Here is a 22,421-nt window from a genome sequence, read left to right on the forward strand (position 1 = left end):
TTCCATGGATTCACAAAGAGTTGGATTGAACGTAGTGATTGAACAATAACAATAAACCATGGCTTGGGTATTTTGGCCAAATTTGGATGGGGCTTGTTGCATAACAAACTTGTGCTGAAAACCAATACTAGGAAATGCAGCAACATCCTTACTAATGTTCCAATAGACTTGATAAAACACTTCCCCAAATCTGAGATCTTCTAGACATTTACCTTATTTGGGATAAACTGGACCTGAAAGAGGCAAAAGACTTAATGAGGTTCCGAACAGAGGCTGATGCATCAGAGTTTCTCTTTTTAAAGGAGAATTTAATTATGTAAGATTAAAAGATTTATCTTTAATAAGAGTCTGATTGTAAATATTCAGACTTACTCTCAACTCTGATTTTTGGATTTATGCACTCATAAGTTAAAATCATAAATGTATTTAGTAGAATAGGGACCCAGCCAATTAACCTGTTATTCCTTGAAAATAACTATAATAAAATACTCTAAAAAACAACCATATACTTGTATGTCAAATGTATCCACTATTAAAACATTTAATGATAACACTTCAAGTTGCAGAAGAATATTGAGATATCAGAAATATTCTGGAACTCTGTTGGTTAAATCACTGCATACAAGATTTAGAAAAAAGCAAAGCCTTCTCCACCCAGATTATCTTTTCTAAAATAATATTTTTTATAATTAACACCTTTTATAGACATGCTATAAAAATCATTAAACAAGAAAATAGCTTTCCAGATGGAGCTACATATCCTCCCACGCATTCAAAATTAGCATTCACCCCTTCACTAATATATAAAATATGGTCTTTCTTGTTTTAGAGTTTCCACAAAAGGTCTAATTATGTATAAACCATTAATAAGCGGGTGTACTACAGCTGTGTCACATTTGGCTGTTGGATGACATGGTAGGGATTGCATGGAAAAACATGGGCAGAGCCAAGACCAAGAAGTTTGGTATAATTTTAACTTACAATTATAAACATACAATTAAAATGAATTTAACCATTTTCTTCTTTACCTACACATGTACAATGTAATGGTGACTTCTGGAGTAACAGGAGAGAGAGAGAGAAAAGAATGGAACAAGAGAAAGAAGGAGAAACAACTTTATTTTTGTTGTGATTCAGGGTCAGCCTGTGGGTTCGGCAGTTGAGTCGGACGACTCAGAGGAGGAGGAGGGGGGTGTTGAAGAGCTTGCTGATGATGGCCTTGAGGCTCCGCAGAGCCCTCAGCCGGGCCCCTCCCACCTGGTCACGACGGAGACCCAGCTGTGTGAGCCTGACAGCGTGGATGAAGATGACCCACAGCTGGCCCTGTTCAAGGACGCCCGACACAGGAGGCAGTCAATCAGGAGTAAACAGAGGAAGGCAATGGGGCACCTTGGAAGGAGGCAGAGAGAGGCCACACCCTGAACTGTATTTAAGGGGAATGTGTGGGAGGGCTGGTTTGCTGAAGGCAACCGCTTGAATAGTTCCTGTTTCATAGCTCCTGTTTCATGGTTGGTGTCTTGTCTTGCTCTGTTTTATGTTATTAAATTTGGCAGGCTTTATTCCAGCCTCTTGCCGTTTGTAAAGGGGTTGCCCCTGCTTTTGCTGCAGGGCCGGTAGCAGGCTGGTACAGAACAATTTTACACGTAACTGGCAGAGCTACGAGTGGCTTCATTCTGGTGCCAGACTATTGCTGTTTTGGGAAATGCATGTCAGATCAGAATATATAAATAAAGTAAAATTGATAAATAAATAAGCAGTATTTCTTGGATTAGGAGACCCATCAAATGTTTGCTCTTACCCTCACAAATCAATAATTGCAATGTGCTATACATGGATCTGTCCTTGAAAATTGCTTGGAAACCATAGCTGGTCTAGAACGTGATGTCATGGGCACTAATGGGGATGTCACAGTATGGGCTTGTGACAACACTGCTCTGTGGACTACATTGCTAGCCATCTGGCTTCTGGATGCAATTCACGATCCTGGTTCTTAATAGATACCTTTATGGTACAAGTTCTGGTTATTTGAGAAATCACCTACCTCCAATCATTTCTACCCATTCTTTATGATCAAGTAGAGGGGGTGCCCTCTAGGTCACCCCAATTAAACAGTGTCACTTACTGGGATTTCAGTGGTATGCCTTCTCTGTTGCAGTGCCTGCCCCGTCAGGCATCATCCCCACTAAGTTTGATATGGCTGCCACACTGATGATCGTCTGAAAGGCACTGAAAACCTGGTTATTCTTCCTTGGGCAGGTATGTGAGCCTTTCTAGTTTTTATGCTGTTTCATATGTTTTGCTGCTGTTTTTCCAGATGCATATCTTCAATTTATTTTACTGCTCTGACTTCTTATTGGGATGTTCAAATTCTAAAGTTCTGAACTTTCTCATTCTTACCTTTCCAACTGAATTTTTTAAAAATGGATTCCACGCAAGAGCAGAAATGACAGTTGACATTAAATTGCCTGCAGAATATGGTGCAGGTAGCCTTCAATTTATGACCAATTTATTTATTTATTAATAAAATTTATTGGCCACTCATCTTACCATAGGCTAACTCTGAGCAGCGTACAATCATAAAAAGGTAGCTTGTACATATACACTAAACCCGCGGTGGCAAACCTATTGCACGCGTGCCACAGGTGGCACACAAAGCCCTCTCTGTGGGCATGCGCGGTCACCCCATTCCTAGGCCTTCAGCTGGGTTTTATAAAACCTTTTTGCTTTAGGCCTCCGCCACCATGGGCAAAAAAAAGGTTCATTCAATCAATCAATTTCAACTTCTCACAGGAAAAAAAAATATCTCGCAAAATTGGAATTGATTGATTGAACTTTTTAGTCCCACCCAGTCTGCCATTACCACCGCAGCCACGTCCCCCCAATGGGCCACAGCCCCCAATGGGCCACACCCACCCAATGGGCTACACCCACCTGGCACCCAATGATACATAAGTGAGTTTTGGGTTGCAGTTTGGGCACTCGGTCTGTAAAAGGTTCGCCATCACTGCACTAAACCATAAATACATTAAAACCAAACATTAAAATCTAAGGACCTGTGGGGAGAGCAGGGGCCGAATGTGTGGAGATGAGACCAACCACCTCCACAATTGAGCCCAAAATTTCTGTTGCTAAGCAAGACATCTGTTAAGTAACTTTTGTCCCATTTTATGACCTTTCATGCCACAGTCGTTAAGTTAATCACTGCAATTGTTAAGTTAGTAGCACGGATGTTGAGGGAATCTACATCTTAATTTGGTTTATAACATTTGGTACTGATCTAATGTATTGTTTACTGTTTAGAGTTTTGTACTATGTTATCCAAGTATATTCCATTTAAAGTTTTATAGGGATAATTATTTGCACCACTTTTTACATGTATTATACTTTTCTTTCTTACATATTAGATATATTACATAAAGCCAAGAGAAGATGACATCTTGTAATAACAAAATAATTGACTCTAAAGACTTGAATCCATTTTTGATGTCACAACTGTAAACAGGCTGTTCAGGCATGTCTGCCCTGAAAATTAAGCATTTATTAAGCATTCAAAATTAAAGCAGAACACAAACAAGAAAACCACTTTGTGAGTCGGTCATAAATAATGTCCATTTATTTAAAATATTGGTAGTCAATATTAATAGCTTATTTCAAATAATAAAAAAAGTTTCCCTGGTTATATCTAAATATACTTGCATTGCAATAGACTGGCAAGGAATTCTGGGAGTTGTAGTCCCAGCACACTTGAAGACACAAGGACTAGGGAAGGCTCACATAAAACAGGGGTGGTCAACATAAGACAGAAGAACATCAAATTTCTAAACTATTTATAACTAAATGCCTAGTTTCAGACATCCAATATACTGCCTGCTGCCTTGTTTTGCAAACAAAATTCTATGAAACTGTAGAAGGGGCTTCTTATATAGTGCTTTCTAAATAGAGTGACATTTTTTCATACTTTGGACTTGTCTACTGCCACTCACTCTGAAATTGCCTTTCTGGTAACCAGTGAAGATATGGTTTAGAAAATGCCACCAATCAAATCAGTCTTAAGGTCCAAAACCCATGAAATTTATATATTTTTGAATTTGGGAGGTTTAGAACTATCTGGATCCTGTTCTCCAAACAAGGGAGAAAACACACAAGTCTTGGAGTTAAGACATTTCTCTTCCCATCTGCTCCTCAGTTCCAGCCCTGTAACACTGCTCTAGCTGGACTTTGGAACGGGCGGTTCAGTTGCCATATAGATTGACCTTCCCCGTCTGAACCTGATTGCTCTGCAATGGGATTGTACCTGCCCGTGCGAGCAAGTAACAAACACTTTTTTGCATTAATGAGATCAGGTTGCAGTGAAGGAATTTTGCTCTTCAGTGGGATTACAGTTTTGTTTGTACAGGTAGCGTACTGTTAAAATGCCTGGATACATAGAATAGAAATTCACCAGAAGTTAATATGGTCTGAAAATTAATCTCAAAACAAACAACCTATTTACAATGTACAAAAGAACAAAGTCATAAAGGCAAAGCATAAAAAGAAAATACTAAAGAACAGTTTTGTACTGTATGTGTGTAAACATATGCCTGTGCATGACTTTTTGACTGCACTCTGAGCTTGTCACATAGAATTATTTTCAATAAAAAAGCTTCAATAAAGCCTTACAAGTTTCAAAGTCTTTTTCCAATGCAAAAAGCTGTACAACTTCATTAGGCCATATGCGCAATTAATGCACAGATTTTTTTCCAAAATAATTCACATTTAAGGAATATATTTTTACATGAACAGATAATTAGAATCTTACCAGAATGGTTCCATTTACATGAGCTAAAATAAAAATATATACTGTAGAAGTACTTGCAAGTGTAACTGCCATACTAAACGAATATTTAAAAGTATACTGTACATTCCGTACATACATATACTTCTTTAACGAAGTATTAAGCATTTCCGAATAAACAATTTTGTACATATTAATAGGCTAATTTTAAAAACTAAAGTGGAAATCAGTGAACATGTAGTATTTTAAAGTTTCACTGTTATGAATAAGAGAGTCTCTTACAATAGCTTCAGCATGATTTGAAGCTTAGGGATAGTTACCTCATTGAAGTACTGTAGCTTCTTTCATTTTAATAAGATTTCTAATAAGCACGCATTTTCCAATTCAAGGAATATATTCTCAAATAGGATATTAAATATACACATATGCTGAATCTTCCCCTTTTCCCCTAAAACGTAGAAATTTCAATTTGTTCAAACACAGAAAAGCTATGGATGTGTTGAATGCAAACATTTCAATTGCTGATGAAAGCAGCCGTGTTAAGATTATGTGCCAAAGTTAACTTTGAGATCTTGTTCTGCAAAAGCAGGCAACCTCATTTAAGAACCAGTAGGACATTTCCTTTATTCTTTCCAATGCCATTGGAGATTCAAATTTAGGGTGATTTTTTTACCATTTAAAAACAAATTTTTGAGCTGATCACTGTAGTGGCTAGGTTTAGATAACTCTTAAGTTACAGCTTACCTCACCATGGTTTATTGAATGAACCACAATGGGTTGGATTTAAGCAACACACAAAAAAGTACACCACAGTTTATAAGCCACAGTTACTGAGTTCATACGGCACCCTACCCTAAAACCAAATGTATTACATCTCCGCAGAGCTTCTATAACCTGAGCATTCCCTAGACATGTGGATCTTAATTCCAAGAATATTTGAGAAAAGCCAGAATTGTGGAAGACTAGATTAGCGGAATATGTCCATTTAGTATCTGAGTTCAAATTAGCGCATTTATAGAAAGCTAGTCAAGTTTTCAGTCCCTACTTTTTTATAAACTATCAACCAGCAACTCAGCAAGTAGGCAGTCGCTTTCTACATCTGTTGAATTCCTCATAGTTCTGATTCTTTCTCATACTCGTGCAGATAATATTCATCATCTGTGGTGGTGTCAGAGTCAGAATCTGAAGAATATGCAGAGGCTTCTTCATGGAAATCAAAAGATTCATTTGGGAACTGTTCTTCTGTAGCACTTGATTTCAGCAGCTCCAACCCATTTAAGGAGTACCCATCTTCCCTTTTAATAGAGCTGAAGTTCTTTAAAAGACATGGATTCCACAACCGCCCTTCCGTGAGTGACCTCTTTATATTATCTAAGAAAGCCTGCTGTTGTTCTTTTCCAAAAATACCAAATTCAATCGAGGGATACATGATAGGTCGCGAACCAAAGTTCCTATTATTCTCATTGTGTGTGTCCCAATTCTCATTTTCATCACAGGACAACAGTTCAGAATAGGACTTAAATTTCCGATTATATCCAGACTGTGTCAGATTGTTTTTAGGGGGCAAATAATCATGGAGTTTTTGTGTATAGGAACATTCAGAAAAATGTCGTTCACGCTGGGTTTTGCTGAGATTTAGAACTGGCTTGGCACAGGATTGGTTTACATTTTTAAAGATGTCTGACTGCTCACTATCTTGATAAACGTCACATTCTGCTTGAGAAGTCAACTTTTGCAGTGGACAAATATTTGCTTTTGAACTGTTTTTCACGTATGCATGTTTATCAGACAAAAGTGGAAAAGATGAAAGCTCGCCAACATTACAGTGACCTCTTTTTGGAGGGCAAGCATCCATTCCTGCACATTTGGAGAAAATGGGATGGCTGTTGTTTTCTAAAACTCTGCTACCTGTCTGTAAATTGTTGTTTAGCACAGGCATAATTGATTTTGAAAATAGGGTGGTAGAATTTTGGATGGTCTTTATATTTTTATCACTTTGCCCAGAATGTTCTCTTTTTTGGTTGCACAAGGTTGTCAAAGGCCTCCTATCTTCACTAATTTGCAATTTCTTAGTTTCAACTTTACTCAGCCTTGGAATATCAAATTCACCAGGTAGAGAAACCTGATTCTGATTCTCATTCCCTGTTTGCTGGGAATCATCGGGTGAAATCAACATTGGATGATGGCTGCTTTTCTCTAATGAAAGTGCATCGTTTTGTGAAAATATGCAACTTACGTGTGGTTTGGGACTTGAGCTTTTCTTATTTGAAAATTTTCGACTTGCTCTGCACATGGCTGCTAGTTTGTTTTTAACTGAAGGCCTATTTTTCCTTTTTTCTAGGTCATTAACTTTATTTTTAAGGCTATCCAGGACAAGCTTACTTTCAGGCAAGTCCTGTGTAGGACCTGATTGCTTACCTTTAGAGCTAAGCTTCTCATTGTCTACAAAGACTCTTTCAGACCTCTGTAAATGTGTGCCAACTTTGCGGAGTGCAGGATTTTGTGGCATCTCTTGCTCTTCAGGCTTCGAACATTCTACCACATTCCCTTTTGGATGAATAAATGCATTAGCTGAAAAAGCAGCATCCCCTGGCACCGTTAAATTCTGGGAAGCTGAATGCATCTTGATTGTTGAAATGGATGTTTCATTTCTAACACTTTCATTTCTTGGTGGAAACCGATGTCCCCTTTCAGAAATAATGCGACATATATAACGAGCCCTTTCTTTGATCTCTGCAGCATTTCTAATTTTTTCTTTAGTGACATTTACTCCGGTGCTGACTTCTGGGCATGCAGTGAGTTTTCCATCCTGGATAACGTCAATTAAATTGGAAGGAGGAATGCTTGTTGATGCTTCGGCAGATGGCTGTCTATAGCCAGGACTCCCTTTATGACCATTTCTTGCAGAAGAAACTACAGAAATATCCCCCAGAGAGGTACTTTTGGAATTCAGTGAGTTAAGACGTAACTTTTTATCAAGTTTTGAAGAGTCTGTCCATGGAGAAGAGTGCCTGCCAACATGCAGGTTGGACAAAATATTGGTGTTAACTGTTTCAACCTCTTTTCTGCTGAGTTTGGGGCCACCTGGAGAACCGTCCACAGGTGGCCTATTGGAAATTGCAAGTCCCAGCTCTTCTGCTCCTGATACAACTATTTCTTTTTTATTATTCATTGAACAATGTGCTGGAGAAACGTCTGCTGTTTCCACAATGGGATTGGAAACTTGGAGAACTTTAATAGGATTGCTTATATTTTTTGAATCCTGTTGTATATCAGGAGCAGGCATTTTGTCAGGAGAAATAACTTTTTCTCCTTTTTCTACGCTGGGTGGAAAAGCTACAGTTGTCATACTGACACGAACTTCATACTGCTTTTGAGGAGTCTGCGATTTTTCTAGGGATGAGGATGAATCTGCCTTTTCGTTATCTCCTCGGAAGACATTGCACAAAGCTTGCGAATGTTTCCGTGGTAAAGTATAATAAACTGAAATCAGTTCATGGTATTTTACGTTATCTTCATCTATGCTTACTGTCAATGTGCTGGTGGTTTTATATTGCTTTACAGGATTTTCTGCCTCCGTTTCCTCGTTTTCAGAAGAAAGAAAAATTGCTTTCTCTGCACCACGCATCTCATCTCTTTTTTCCCGTTTGCTGCCAATTATATTAGTACTCCCTGATGGGCAGTTGGGAGCTTGAATTAAATGTATGTGATACTGTTTAATTTGTTTATTTTTTTCTTCAGCCATTTCTTTGGACAATATGTTTAAGGATGAGCAGGATGAGCTGAACAAAGAGCTTTTATCTCCCTTATTTGAATAAATATTCCCAAGTCTGTTTGGTACATGAGCTTCTAAGCTATCCTCCCCCGTCCTCTTATTTCTGAAAGGGATCTTCCTTGTAAGGGGAGAGATGCGTTTTTTAGAGAGATCACTTCCATCAATACTAGCTGATTTTTGATATAATGTCTTATGTGTTTTAGGAGATTTGAGAGGGCTGCTGCTGGGTGGGCCACTAATACTATTACTAGTTGAATATCTAACAAATCTATTTGGTTTATGGAGTGTTTCAGCATAAGAAACTGGGAAATCATTGTTTGGAAGTACTTTGGAGTCTTCAATGAAAACAGGGTTTAACAGCTTGTCAGGGTTAAATGCTTTCAAAGTTTCCAACCGGTGCTCCTCTTGAGGGTTACTTTGAAGAATTGACATCTTTGAAGGATTAGCAATAAGGTGTGGGGGACGTGTTTGATTTACACCGTTGCTTACAGTACCGTTTTCTTCATTTCTTTGGCCATTTTTACTGTGAATATTTGATAAACAAACGTTTTCAATGCGCCTTAAGGGATTTGCCTTGGCTTGCCTTTTTGAATTTAATATAAAAGGTGGATGAAGAGATACACTCATAGGAGGAGAAGAGACTTGAGAAGAGACTGTCGGAGGAGGCATCTGAGATTCTGTTGGACTGTTTGTTTTTACTTGTCCAAATGCTTGAATTAATATTGGCTTTTTTATGTCCATACTATCCACTTTATTTGACTGATCAGCACCAATCATCTCTTCCATGCCACTCATTTTTGAGTTTTTCTTGGATTGAAAGGGTTTAACAAATGTCTTTGAAGGCACTTGACTATCCCCGCTAAAATGACTTTGACTGGGCACTGCATATTCAGTTTGGTTCTCCAAAGCAGCTGAGACACAAGTTGGACCTTTTTGCACGCCTCTTGAACCCTTTACAAGCAATTTGTTAATTGGTCTTCCTGGATGGTCCCTACTCTTTGTGTATGCACGGTCATGCATATGTTCACTTTGCCATACGTCTCTTTTTTTTCCATAGTCACTTCGTCGCTCAATCAGCTGTTCAAAGTTTACATCAGGGACATGATTAGCATCACTGAAACACTGATGATTATTACGTCTAAAAGGATACTCCTCTGTTCTTCCAAAAGGAAAGTTGTTTGGGGACCAATTCATTTTACCATGAAGTGATGGGTATCTGTAACATGGCTTTGAAACATTTTTCAATGGATGTAACATAAAATTCTCCCGACTGTCGAAACACAGAGGGTCTATTTGTCTCTCAGTGAATAAAGGATGGCTCTTATTTGGTATTACTTGTCTATAATTCATTTTTGACCTATAAAATTTATACCTTGTATTTTCCTCTGGAGAACAAGGATGGAAGTCCTCGAACGCTGAGTTAAATTCTATTAATGACTGTGTTCTACGAATTCTGTCTGGATGTAGTGAATGCCTAGAAGACTGTGGCACATTCCATATAATAGATGAAAGAGGAGTCCGTCTGGACTGATGCTGGAAATTAAATTTTGTGAAGTCCATATTGCTTTCCAAATTGTGCTGTAAGCTACCAGTGGAAAACATGTCAGCAGACATCAAAGAAGAGCGCCTTGTAAGGCAAGACAAAGAATAACTTCTGCCCATTTTATTCTTGAACATGAAGTTCTTAGGACCAAATCCATTACTGTATGATCCTGATGGAAATGGCAACCTATCTTCTGAAGAATGTCCAAGAGAACAAGCAGAAAATCCTCTCTTCAAAACAGAAGATCTTTCATCACACAAATCCCCATATGGATATTTTTCTATGTGATGTTGCTTTGTATAGGTGTTATAGAGTCTCCATGGTGTTAAGAAAGTTTTGTATTTATCTCTGGCTCTTAATGTCCTTGTTCTATCTGGGGAAAACAAGTTCTGGTCATTTCTTTGTACTTTTCCAAGGAAATTTGGTTGCACAACAGTGGAATGATGATGGATTTCTGGTGCTGTACCATCATAGTTAGTTGGAGTCCTTGTATTCATAGTATCTTGAGATTGTTCTTGTGCCAGTTGGCTATCCAAACTGTCCAAAACTAGTGAATAGAGAAGAAGGAATTAATTTTATTTTTCAATTTTGACATAGATATATCAACCTGCAGTGAGTTATTGTTCTACACAAAAAAATCATATATATATGTATATATGTATACACACACATACACACACACATATATATACACACACACACATACACACACACTAACATAACAACAGATATACTTAAAAGTTTTCAATACACAATGTCAGAGTCATTTATTAAACACAATTTTTCCCTCTAAATTATTCAATGAGAATTTTGTCATTTTTATTGAAATGCAATTTTCTTACAAGTTAAAAAAGGTTAAAATCATAGAAAACATTACAAAATTAGTAAGTTAGATTGCATGAATGTTGCACCGTGTGTTACTGATTTTTCTCTAATCTGAATTCAAAGCTAAATATGCACATTCTGTTGAAAGCAGATTGCAGAATTCATATTCAGATTGCAGAATTTGCCTCCATACAATATACTTGGATAAATGAATATACAATTGCTTGCTGACTGTTCCTTTGAGTTAAATATTAAACCTAATTCCATTTCAAGAACATTTTCTAACTGCCAAGAATGTGGAGAGAATAATTTGCTGAGTATTTTCACCTTGGGGATACAAGGTATAATTATAATTTTTTGTGCTGCATGTGTTAGCCTGCTTCTATCATTCCTTAGTTCACTTAGGGGGGAAAAGAATAACCTTTTTCATATCAATTATTTAACCAAGGTATAAAAACCAACACCTTAAGGGAGCAAAGTCTAATTCTTCTACAATGACTTGCTGTGGCCTCTGAAGCACCATCTAATCACACCACCGAAATTCAGCAACAACCAGACAATACTGTTGGTGAAATTTTATGTGCTTTTCAGTGCAAATCAAGGATCAAGCCAGGCATCATTTCTCCATGAATGGAATTTTAAATGTTTATTTTACCCTTTATCTTCAACCCCAAAATTGAAAATAATGGACTTATTCTGCGTACTCTGGTAAGGTCATCTTATCCCTAGCCATAATGTCTATGGCAGTTTTCTCCACCTGAGCACCTTAAGATATGTAGGCTTTGCCCTCTAGAATTCCTCAGCTAGCCTTGGGGAGTTGAAGTCCACATATCTTAAAGTTGTTGAGGTTGAGAAACACTGCTGTACGGACTCAAAATCTGAAAACATCAGCACCCAAGTGGACAGTATTTTTTTTGTCTCTGCTCTGTGAGGAAAATTAGGAATATTTTAACTCAGAGAAAAAAATTAAGGAGAAGCATCAGAAAATTTAAGAGAGTCCTGGAATTTCTGGGGAGACTGTTTAGGTTGCCCCCACATCTGAACTTCTCCACTTGCTTTTAGAGAGTGCGTTTCCTTCTTTACCTTGGTGGGTAGTGAGGATTACAAAAGCGCTGCACAGAATGTACTACGGAAACTATACACAACGTTAAATAACGGGTAGATGAAGCTTTGAGGAAGCAGAGCCAGTTATCCCCCTGGGATGGCAAGGAAGAAGATGAACTACATTTCAAGGGCTATCTTTTATTCTACACTGATTCAACCTTATAATTCAGTGTAGTCTTTTCAAACAACACTAATACCACTACTGTATGTTGGTTGGTGGTGGGTTGCTTGGTAGCCTTCCTGGACAATGAGACCCAATTCATGTCCCCATGCAGTGACAGTAGTGCCAGTGTAGCTAACCAAAGGACATACTCAAACTTTTTTACGAGTGTCAGTTCTTGTCTGAGTAGATTGCGTTAATGCCTGAAGGTAAGCAGGATAGCTATAGATAAATTGGAAGGTAATAATTCCACTAATCCATTTCTTATTCCACTCAGAGGATCTAAGAGAAACTACAGGGCAGTCTGCCCCAGGCTATTGTCCTATAGAGACATTTACTTCAGCTGCCAGAATTCTTGGAAAGCGTTGCCAGTAGACTGACTGGAAACTGAAGTTTAGCACGTTCGGAAAGCACCAGCTTAGGCCATAGTGGCATTACAGGTGGTCCTTATTTAACAATCACTTATTCAGCGATTGTTCTGAATAATGGTGCTGAACAAATGGCAATTACAACTAGTCCTCACACTTAATAGTCATAGTATCCCGGCAGTCACATGATCACAATCCAGGCACTCAAAACACCAGCGCACAATTATGTCACAGTATCCTGCAGCCATGTGATCACCATTTGCAACCTTCTTTGCAAGTTTCCTACAACCGAATGGGAAACCAGCAGGTCACAATTGTAGAATAAGCATTATAATTATCACGTGACACTCTCGTTTAATGACCCACGCTTAATGACACATGCCATTGTTAATGGCAACTAGAAGTGCCAGATTTTCTGTTGCTAAATGCTATATTCACGTGACATTGCACTTTTTGACCAAGTCACTTAGTTACTATAGTTAATTGAGGACTACCTGTATATAAGAATGTTTTATACAGTTTTAGCACTTTCATACCCAAGTTTGCAGGTCAATGCGGAGCAGGGATATGAATTTACCTTTTAAAAGCTCATTTTCCAGCTCCTCATTCCATGTTGATGTGCTGTCCATCACATCAGCGATGTTTGCATCGAGGCATTTATTTGTAGAGGGCAAAGAGGAATTGCATATCTGGGTCTATGAAGAGAACAGATGAAGAAAATAATTTTTTTTTTCAACCAAGCAAAGCTAATAAATACCTGTCTCTTATTACAACTATCTTTTATGGCTAGAGGTAGCATTATTTCAATACTTGCACATTATTCTATTTTTTCAGATAAACTGCTTTAGTAAACCTTAATTTAGCTCTAAACTCTCCAATTAAAGCAAATGATGCATAAATTGACTACATCTGCAACAAATACGGAGTAGAAATTCATAATTATGGTTTCTCATAATTGTTGAAAAGCAATTTTCTGAATGAATAGGCATGCTCTTCTTGAATGGGAAAAAATCTTCTTGGATTTATCAAAATTAAATTAAACTATACAAATATCAATAATTTTTCTAAATAAATGCTTTCCTTATTTCTAGTATATAATTGAGAGAAAAATACCAATTCAGGTATATTATAACACTGGGTCCAAGAACCAACAATATTTTGTTAACCGACTATAATCAAACATCTTCATGGACTCTTGCGATACAGAACTTTGATCTTGTAATTAAAGCACTATTAGAGAAAGCAGGAGACTGTAAGTTCAAATCCAATCTTAGCCATAAAAGCCAGCTGGGTAACCTTGGGCCAGTCACTCTCTCACAGCACAACTCACTTTACAGGGTTGTTGTGGGGAAAATAGGAGGAAGGTATGTTGGATACGTTGAGTAGTTTGTAAAAATAATACAGGCAGGATACAAATAAATAAACAAGCAAGCAAGAAGCAAACAAATAAATAAGTATTGTATTCTTTAGTCTGATCAGGCTTAAAATTTGGTTTAGCCATGCCTTCCTTCCGTCCCCCCTCCCTCCCACCCTCCCCATCTTTATTATTTTTACAAATAACTCAAAGTAGCAACCACATACACAATCTTTCTCCCTCCTCCTCTTTTCCCCCCTCAACAACTTTGGCTACATTTCAGTCTCCTACCCATGATAGCATTTTAAAGTCCCCCCCCCATTTTTTTAAAAATTATTGATCTTCCCTCAAATTCTCTTTTTTGTACAGATAGTAGTGTTCTAGTCAAACACACTACAAACCCACACTCCACATTGACAACAGTATTAGAGGGATGTATCTTCAACTTCTAAGGGACGCGGTGGCTCAGTGGGTTGGGACGCTGAGCTTGTTGATCGGAAGGTCGGCAGTTTGGCGGGTCGAATTCCGAGTGCCACGTAACAGAGTGAGCGCCTGTTACTCGTCCCAGCTTCTGCCAACCTAGCAGTTCAAAAGCACGTAAAAATGCAAGTAGAAAAATAGGGACCACTGTGGTGGGAAGGTAACAGCGTTCCATGCGCCTTTGGCGTCTAGTCATGCCGGCCACATGACCACGGAGACATCCTCGGACAAGCGCTGGCTCTTCGGCTTTGAAATGGAGATGAGCACCGGCCCCTAGAGTCGGAAACGACTAGCATGCATGTGCGGGGGAACCTTTACCTTTACCTTTTATCTTCAACTTCTAATCCCTGAGGCACAATTTCTCTGGATTAAAGCAGGGGATATACACCAGAGTTATGTACATATGCAACAGGCAACCAACATCTTCATCTGCTCTCAAAGCAACTTCTAGGTATCTTCCTTGCCATTACAGGCTACTTAAGTAATTAAATTTGCCCTGCTTTCCATTCTGTTTAGTCAGCAGAGTTTAGGAATCAAATTGCCCTGAACATGTCAATGTTCAGGAATTCTTCAGTGCCTGCACCTTACAGAAGACTTTAGCAGGAATAGCAGGTGGCAACCACAGTTGAAAGCCATCTCCCAGTTTCGACAAATACAATATTTTACTCATTTATTTAAAACACTTAATACAGCCACTCATATTTCAGGCAACTCTGAGTGGCTCTCAATCAACTATTAAAAGACATATAAATCCCTCAAAAAATTATAAAACCCAACCAATTTAAAACATAAAGCATTATAAATACAAAAACCTGGGGCCAATCCATGCTGACATGCCATCATGTAATCTTTTCCCAATATTTGGAGGGAAAAGCCAGGTCTTTAAAAGCCTTACAAAAGGCTAAAAGGGTATAAAGCAGTGGTGGGATTCAGCTGGTTCGCATCACATCAGCAGAACCGGTAACTAATTTTTTGTTGCCCAGGCCCAGAACGGGCCCAGAACTGGTAGAAGGGCTGGCTAACTTCAAAGGGCAAGATGTTCCATAGGGCAGGGTCTGCCACAGAAAAGGCATGCTTCTTGGTTCCCATTAGATGACAATATTTAGGGGAAGGAGCCAATATGATATATTTCCAAAAGGTAACCTTAATTTTTAAAGGCAGACTTTAGTCTTTGGCCCACAAATGAGGGAATCACTGTACATATTAGATTAAGGTCAGACTACTGAACCAACTGTGTTGATGATTTCCAAGGACGGTCCGACAGTTCTTTTAAAATGAAGAGGATCATGACAAGCCCAGGTGGGTAGAGTAATTTCTCTCTAGGTCAGGGGTCAGCAACCTGAAACAGTGAAAGAGCCACTCGGAACCGGTTCCCTCACAAAAGGAAAAACTGGGAGCCGCAAAAAATGTGTGCACATGCGCATACATGCGCGCATGTGCAGAACAGGGTTTGACTGAAGAGTGGAGCCAAGGCGAGATATGCACCTACCCTGCATATTTGAATTGATTGGTTGAACTTTTTTAGTCCCACTTTTTTTTTTGGACTCCACATGGCAGAGGACTGGGAGCCGCATGCGGCTCCGGAGCCGCAGGTTGCAGACCTGCGCTCTAGGTCCCTAAAGCCCTAACGTGAAAGAATTGTGCTCCTAATTCAAGGCTTATAGATATCTTGCAGTTATGGCATATGCACTGTAGTCATCAAGAGAGTCTAGAATTATGACTTGGCCTTGACAACAGTCAGTGACAGTGACTGGGTGTACTTACATGTACGACATAACAACAACAACAACAAAATCAGAGCTACAAACAGAAGAAAACACCTGAAGAGCATCTCCTTCATTCTATGGGACCATTTTCTTCATGTCAAAACAATGTTTGTTTCTCTGTCCCCACCAGTGAAATCTTATGAGTGGAAGAGAGAACAAAAAAACCCCTAATAGCCTAAGGATGTTTAAGCAATTGTTTTAAATTTATACATTTTTATCTTGTTTCCCATTCATCCTTAAAAGGTTCACAAGCAATTCATAAAAAATAAAATAATGGAAACAACAATACAAATAACAGAATTGGAGGATGAAAGATGAAACCAAAGATGAGATCAGAACAAAGTAACAATTATAACTAATTAATAAAACAGTGGGCTTTATTTAAATAAAAAAGGCTAGAAGAGAATATAATTTAAAAAATACTGGAATGTGCAGAAATGGATAGGTTAACATTGAAAATTAAAGAAATAGAAGAAACAGAATATTATATGACATGGGATTTATTTTACCAATGGCTAGTTGACAAAAGCAGAGGTTAGAAAGTTGGGAATGAGAATATGTGGATTATGTAAACAAGACTTATAATTGATTAGTAAATAATTTGATTGTTATATAACTAATGTTAATGTGGGTAATACCATTTTTAATATTCTGATTGCTATTTATCTTAGTATATGATTGAATCTTGATAAGATTATGGATGTGATGATTAGATCTTAATACCTGTATACCTAGACAACACACTGTTCAATATAGAAATGAAATTTTTAATAATAATAATAATAATAATAATGCTAGATATATTTTTTAAAATTTACTCATTGTATCACAAATATTATATGTTGGTGCCATAAGAAAACTGTTCTTCTACATCCTCTTTCTGCTGACATCACAACTTTTGGAATAGAGTCAAAAGATCTTGTTCATGCATACTCACCAGAGTATGTTAGTTCTAAACTTTAACCCTGTATTACATATTTAAAAGGGACTGGGAAATTGGATACAGAACTTATATTTTATTTTTTATTTTCTTTAAATGGCATCAATGAAAGTGCAATTCCTACAGGTAGTTCTTGATTTAGAACCCTAACTGGAACCAGAATTTCCATTGCTAAGCAAGGTGGTTGTTAAATCACGCCCTATTTTATGGCCTTTATTTTGCCTTGGTAAAGCGAATCACTGCAGTTGCTAAGTGAATCTCATGATCATTAAACAAATTCAGCTTCCCCCATTGACATTTCTTGTTGGAGTTCATCTGGGAAGGTTGCAAATGGTGATCACATGACCCCAGGATGCTGCAACCACATGTTGCTTGCCAAGCACCCAAATTATGATCACATGACTGTGGGAATGCTGTAATGGTCCTAAGTGCAAGGATTGCTGTCAATCACTTTTTCCAGTGCTGTTGTAATTTCAAATGGTCACTAAATGAATGCTTGTCAGTTGAAGACTACCTGTAACTACATTACTCAACTGGGTTTCATAAAGAACAGGCACTATACAATCAGGTTTTTTTAATTTCATCTATTAAGAGCAATTCTGGTGTAGTGATTGATTGAATAGGATAAAGACTTCTGATCTTCACATAGCCATGAAACTCAGTGGGAATATTTAAACCAATGGAAAATATTTAAGTTTTCATCTAACTTACCACATGAAAAAGGATAAGGCAGACCATATTTATTCCACCCTTACCCCACAGAAGATACAAATGTAATAATAAAGTGTCTGCGCTCTGTACATTCAGAAACCAATAAGAACAATAATATGGCTCATACCCTTCCCACCAGGCACCAGAACCACCCATACTGTTGCTTCCCAACTCAACTTCATCTTAGCTCAATGTTTGGGAGAAGAGCCAGGTCTTCATGGCCTTCTGGAAAGCTAAAAGCATAGGGGGATGGGGAGCTGAATCTCAGATGGGACCTGTTTAAAAGTTTTGGAGTGGCTATGAAGAAGGCGTGCATCTGAGATCACACCAGATGGCAACATTTAAGGAAAGGGATCTGGAGTATGCCCACTCTATGTGACCTGGTAGAACGGGCCAATACGAAGACTCCTTCCTGCTAATTTAGTATCTTTCTTATCCTTTAAAGAAGTTTCAATAAGTTAGGGTCAAATTGGCAATGCTCCCCAGTGTACTGTATTAAATGTGCCGTATTATCATGTCTTGATCATCACTTAGATTCTGAAACACAAGGAAGCAAATATTAAATGAATAATATTGCTTCCAGTACTTGGATCATAAAACTATTAAATGACCGACCGTTGCCATTTCTTCTGCTTTGAAAGATGTGTGGGCACCCGAAGTCATGTGGTCATATCTGTAAAGAAGAATTTGAAGTGTTAATTTATCACTGCATGCATCAAGTCATGCCAATCAGAATCAGAATTGAAAACTATATAATTCCATGAATATCAAGAAATTTCACATTAAACCACCCTGATAAGATAGTAAGATTCCATCGCAATCCTCAGCTTATCTTTTTGGAATAAGTTCTATAATACACAATGGATATTAAAACAGGCATTCATAAAATTGAATTTCACATGAATTAAGTGTTTATTTTTATTTTCCTTACTGGATTCATAGAAAACACTATTCTGATTTGTTAAATAGCAATGCTTTATTAATTGAACACTATTAGCTTAATTCATGCATGTAAGCCATAGTACAATTAGATTTTGTTTAGCATTGTAGACTATACATCTTGGCTATCATTGTAGGGATGTAAAGTTTCCTGCCATGGATATCAGTATTTATAGAAATTACAGTTTTATTACATCCATTTAATGATTCTGACATTTCTTAAGTCCAGGAGAATTTCAGGATATTTGCTAATGCAAATATACAAAATAATACAAAATAATACAAAAATCTCAACAACACTATAATGTTATAGTGTTATAGTGTGCTGTTGTAATATTATAATTCATATTATATTATGAATTCACATTTTCTTCATTATGTCTTTATTATAAAATAGAATAGGTCACCATAATGGTGATACTGCAACAGTTTTTAGCATGTGAAAAAGCATACTATAATGCATTTATGCTGATTTGGAATAAAATAATTACTACAATCTGGACTAGAATAATCCTGGTATAACCGTAATCTAAATTTTTGAAGAATGTATATTATTCATATAGAATGATAGAGATGCTTACTTTAGATTCCTTCTGGATGCTGATCACATCTTTGTAACTGATTAATAATACATCTCAGTTCAAACTCTTTTGTCTATCCAAAAGTCCATGGCAACAAAGTTAACATCGATTTTACCATAGTTATGATGCACAATTATATTTAACCAAGAATAATTATTCCATCTGTGTATAGAAAAGTTATAGAAATATTACAACCTAGGTCAGGGGTCGGCAACCTCGGCTCTTTTATGACTCGTGGACTTCAACTCCCAGAATTCCTGAGCCTATGCTGGCTCAGGAATTCTGGGAGTTGAAGTCCACGAGTCATAAAAGAGCCGAGGTTGCCGACCCCTGACCTAGGGATAGGTAAATGGCAGCCCTTGAGGAGTGAGGCACAAAGTCCTTCAGATTCAAAACATTTCAAATGTACTGTACTGTTCAGAACACCCTGCTCCATGTTTGAAACATTTGTAATGTTGTTCTGACTGCTCTGGAAAAGTTTCAAGCTCCAAATAGCAATAATTCAAGGTGGAAACACCTGTTTTTAATAGAAAACAGGTGCTTCAAACTAAAAGCATTTCTGGAATGATTGGAAAATTTCCAATAACAGACAACCCATCCTGAACCTGCAACAATTGTGATGTTGAACCATTTCATGCTCAGGAAAAAAAAAACAACATCACCAGAGCATTTTGCATACATTCCTGTGCCCTTCTTTTGTGGCACTCACAGAGATTCTTTCTGACCCTCAGAGCTGAAAATGAAAGCAGACCCTTGCCATGTGGACATAGAAAATAGATGAAAACTGTATTGCAAGTCCTAAAATAGACGTATCACATTTAGAATAAAACTTTCCCTAAAAGCCTTGAACTAGAAAGCAATTTTTGGAGCTCATCCACATTATAGCACTTATGAGGCCCACCCACACTGCAATTTTTATCCAGGCTACTCTAATGAGCAGGCTAGCTAACAGGCAGGTAGCCAACAGGCAGGAATATGGACTTGCTGTACCACAATTAGCACAAATATATTCATGCCTTACTCAACAGTGTGCTAGAATTCCCAGAAAGCCTATAGACAACAGTGAAGTCTGCTGGATGTTATTATTAAGGAAAACCTGGAAGGACACTAGTTGCCTCCTTTCCAATGGAAATTATGTGAATCCTTTTCTAAACAATACCTAAATATATTTTTTTTTAAATATTGTGCAGTGGAAACTATCAAGCAGTTCAAGATAATGCAACTTAGAAAGCCCTAAAAATAATACTTATTGGGGTTTTTTTAAAAAAAGTTGGATTAATTAATTTCAAGAGGTCTTCAGCTAGATTGGGACTGTCTCACTACCTTCCTCTTTGGCTTTTATTTAGCAAAGTCTGCTTTTTGATGTTTAATCCTATAGAAATGGAATGATAAAAGTTTGGCAAGTCATGACTCACAGCTCAAGAGGAGCATAAGATGGTTATTTTGAAGTAAGTTTCGGGATCCATTTAAGCACTCCCAGCAAACATTTTTCCTGGTCTTTATATTTCTATTTTCTAGCTGGTTTAGAAGCACCTCATACTGATACTGATACCTATCCACACAGACATATGTAGGATTGGCAGAATAAACTTTGACAGAGAAAAACAAACACTGGCATGTATATCCAAAACACATGAAAGCTAAGTGTAAAACAACATGTTGCAGAATGGAATTTGAAAACTCAGGATTCCAGCCATTCCTTTTAATGTCTCCCACTTTTTTCAAGTTTTATCCCTTTTTAACTTCCATAACGTAATTGGCAAGCCCAATTCCCAAAAATTGTTTCATTTCTGATTTTCCCATCCTGCTAAATAGTTATTTGAACTTCTGCAAAATTTGGTATTCCTACAGTACAGCCAGTCCTTGATTTATGACTCCAATTGAACCCAAATTTTTTGTTGCTGAATGAGACATTTGTTAAGCAATTTTTGCCCCATTTTATAACCTTTCTTGCCAGTTAAGTGAATCATCGCAGTTGTTAAGTTAGTAACACAGTTGCTAAATGAATCTGGCTTCTCCATTGACTTTGCTTGTCTCAAAAAGTGATCACATGATCCTGGGACACTGCAACCGTCATAAATATGAGTCAGTTGCCAAGCATCTAAATTTTGATCACATGTCCATGGGGATGCTGCAACACTTGTGTGAAAAACGGTCATAAGTCACTTTTTTCAGTGCTGTTGTAATTTTGAATGGTCACTAAATGAACGGTTATAAGTCAAGGACTATCTGTATACTTCTCTAAAGGAAATTATACACAGACCATACCTCTCCCCACTTAATGGGAAGTTACAAATGTATGCTTCCTCCACCTCCAGGAAGGCAGTTTGACTAGACTCATTTTTACAATCCTTGCTTTTTTTGTTTGGCAACTAATACAAATCCTTGAAAGTTTGTGAGTGGGATATAGTTTAGATTCCTTTGACAGGGAGGTATTTGAGGCCGAGTAAATGATTCAACATTTAAACTTATTGCTCCTATGGCTTTTCTGTAGATCGATAGTTAGAGATATTGATGGCCTCAGTTGGTATGAGTTGTGGCAAGCAAATTACAAATATTAAATATTAAAGCTCTTGTGAGCCTTTTTATAACTGCTTTTCAGGAATTACACTAAGAAGCTCTGCCTTAAACCAGGCAGGCTGTCCAGATAATGCAGCTTCTTGCTTCCCCTGTGATCAAGCAAATGTCCTTTTAGCCATTTCCCAGAGAGAGAAAAATCCATTTACTGAATTTTCACTCATCTCATAGTTATTAGAAGGCAGAAAAAAAATCTTTAATTCCTCACAGTGGGAAGTTATACATTCCTAACATTAAAAATAATAAATCAATTATTAACTGAATATTAGTTCAACAGCTGGCTAGTCCCACTCAGTTTATCCAGGCAGAACACAGGTTAAATCCAATAAAACGGCTGGGTCCTTTCAGAGTCAGGCTAAGCAGATGTGAAAATTGCTTATAAGGTGAGTGCTTTTAATACTGTTTCACTTGGAACTGTTATCTATCCAAGCTGGTGAAATGAAATTAACAAGAGTAATGAATTTAATCTCATCCTGTAATCTTTAAATCTATAGAAATGTTCATTGCCTAATTTTTCTTTCACA

At 37.5% G+C, this 22,421-nt stretch overlaps 1 protein-coding gene across 2 annotated transcripts in view; it reads right to left on the reverse strand.

The window, feature by feature from the left end:
* Positions 1–3,598: 3,598 nt before the first annotated feature.
* EXPH5 (exophilin 5) overlaps positions 3,599–22,421 on the reverse strand; it is a 63,747-nt gene continuing 44,924 nt past the window's right edge. Inside the window, exons 4-6 of one of the 2 annotated variants that reach the window (XM_083362640.1) lie at positions 18,416–18,473; positions 13,127–13,238; positions 3,599–10,639 (exon numbers count right to left, since the gene is read on the reverse strand). In XM_083362640.1, the coding sequence (XP_083218766.1) occupies positions 5,886–10,639; positions 13,127–13,238; positions 18,416–18,473 (4,924 nt within the window). In that variant the 3' untranslated portion in view covers positions 3,599–5,885. Of the gene's footprint in view, positions 10,640–13,126; positions 13,245–18,415; positions 18,474–22,421 lie in introns of those variants that run through there. The other variant, XM_083362639.1, reaches the window with a different exon arrangement.

The sequence above is a fragment of the Vipera ursinii genome (genome assembly GCF_947247035.1).
Source record: "Vipera ursinii genome assembly, chromosome: 4".
NCBI classification, from domain to species: Eukaryota; Metazoa; Chordata; class Lepidosauria; order Squamata; family Viperidae; genus Vipera; species Vipera ursinii.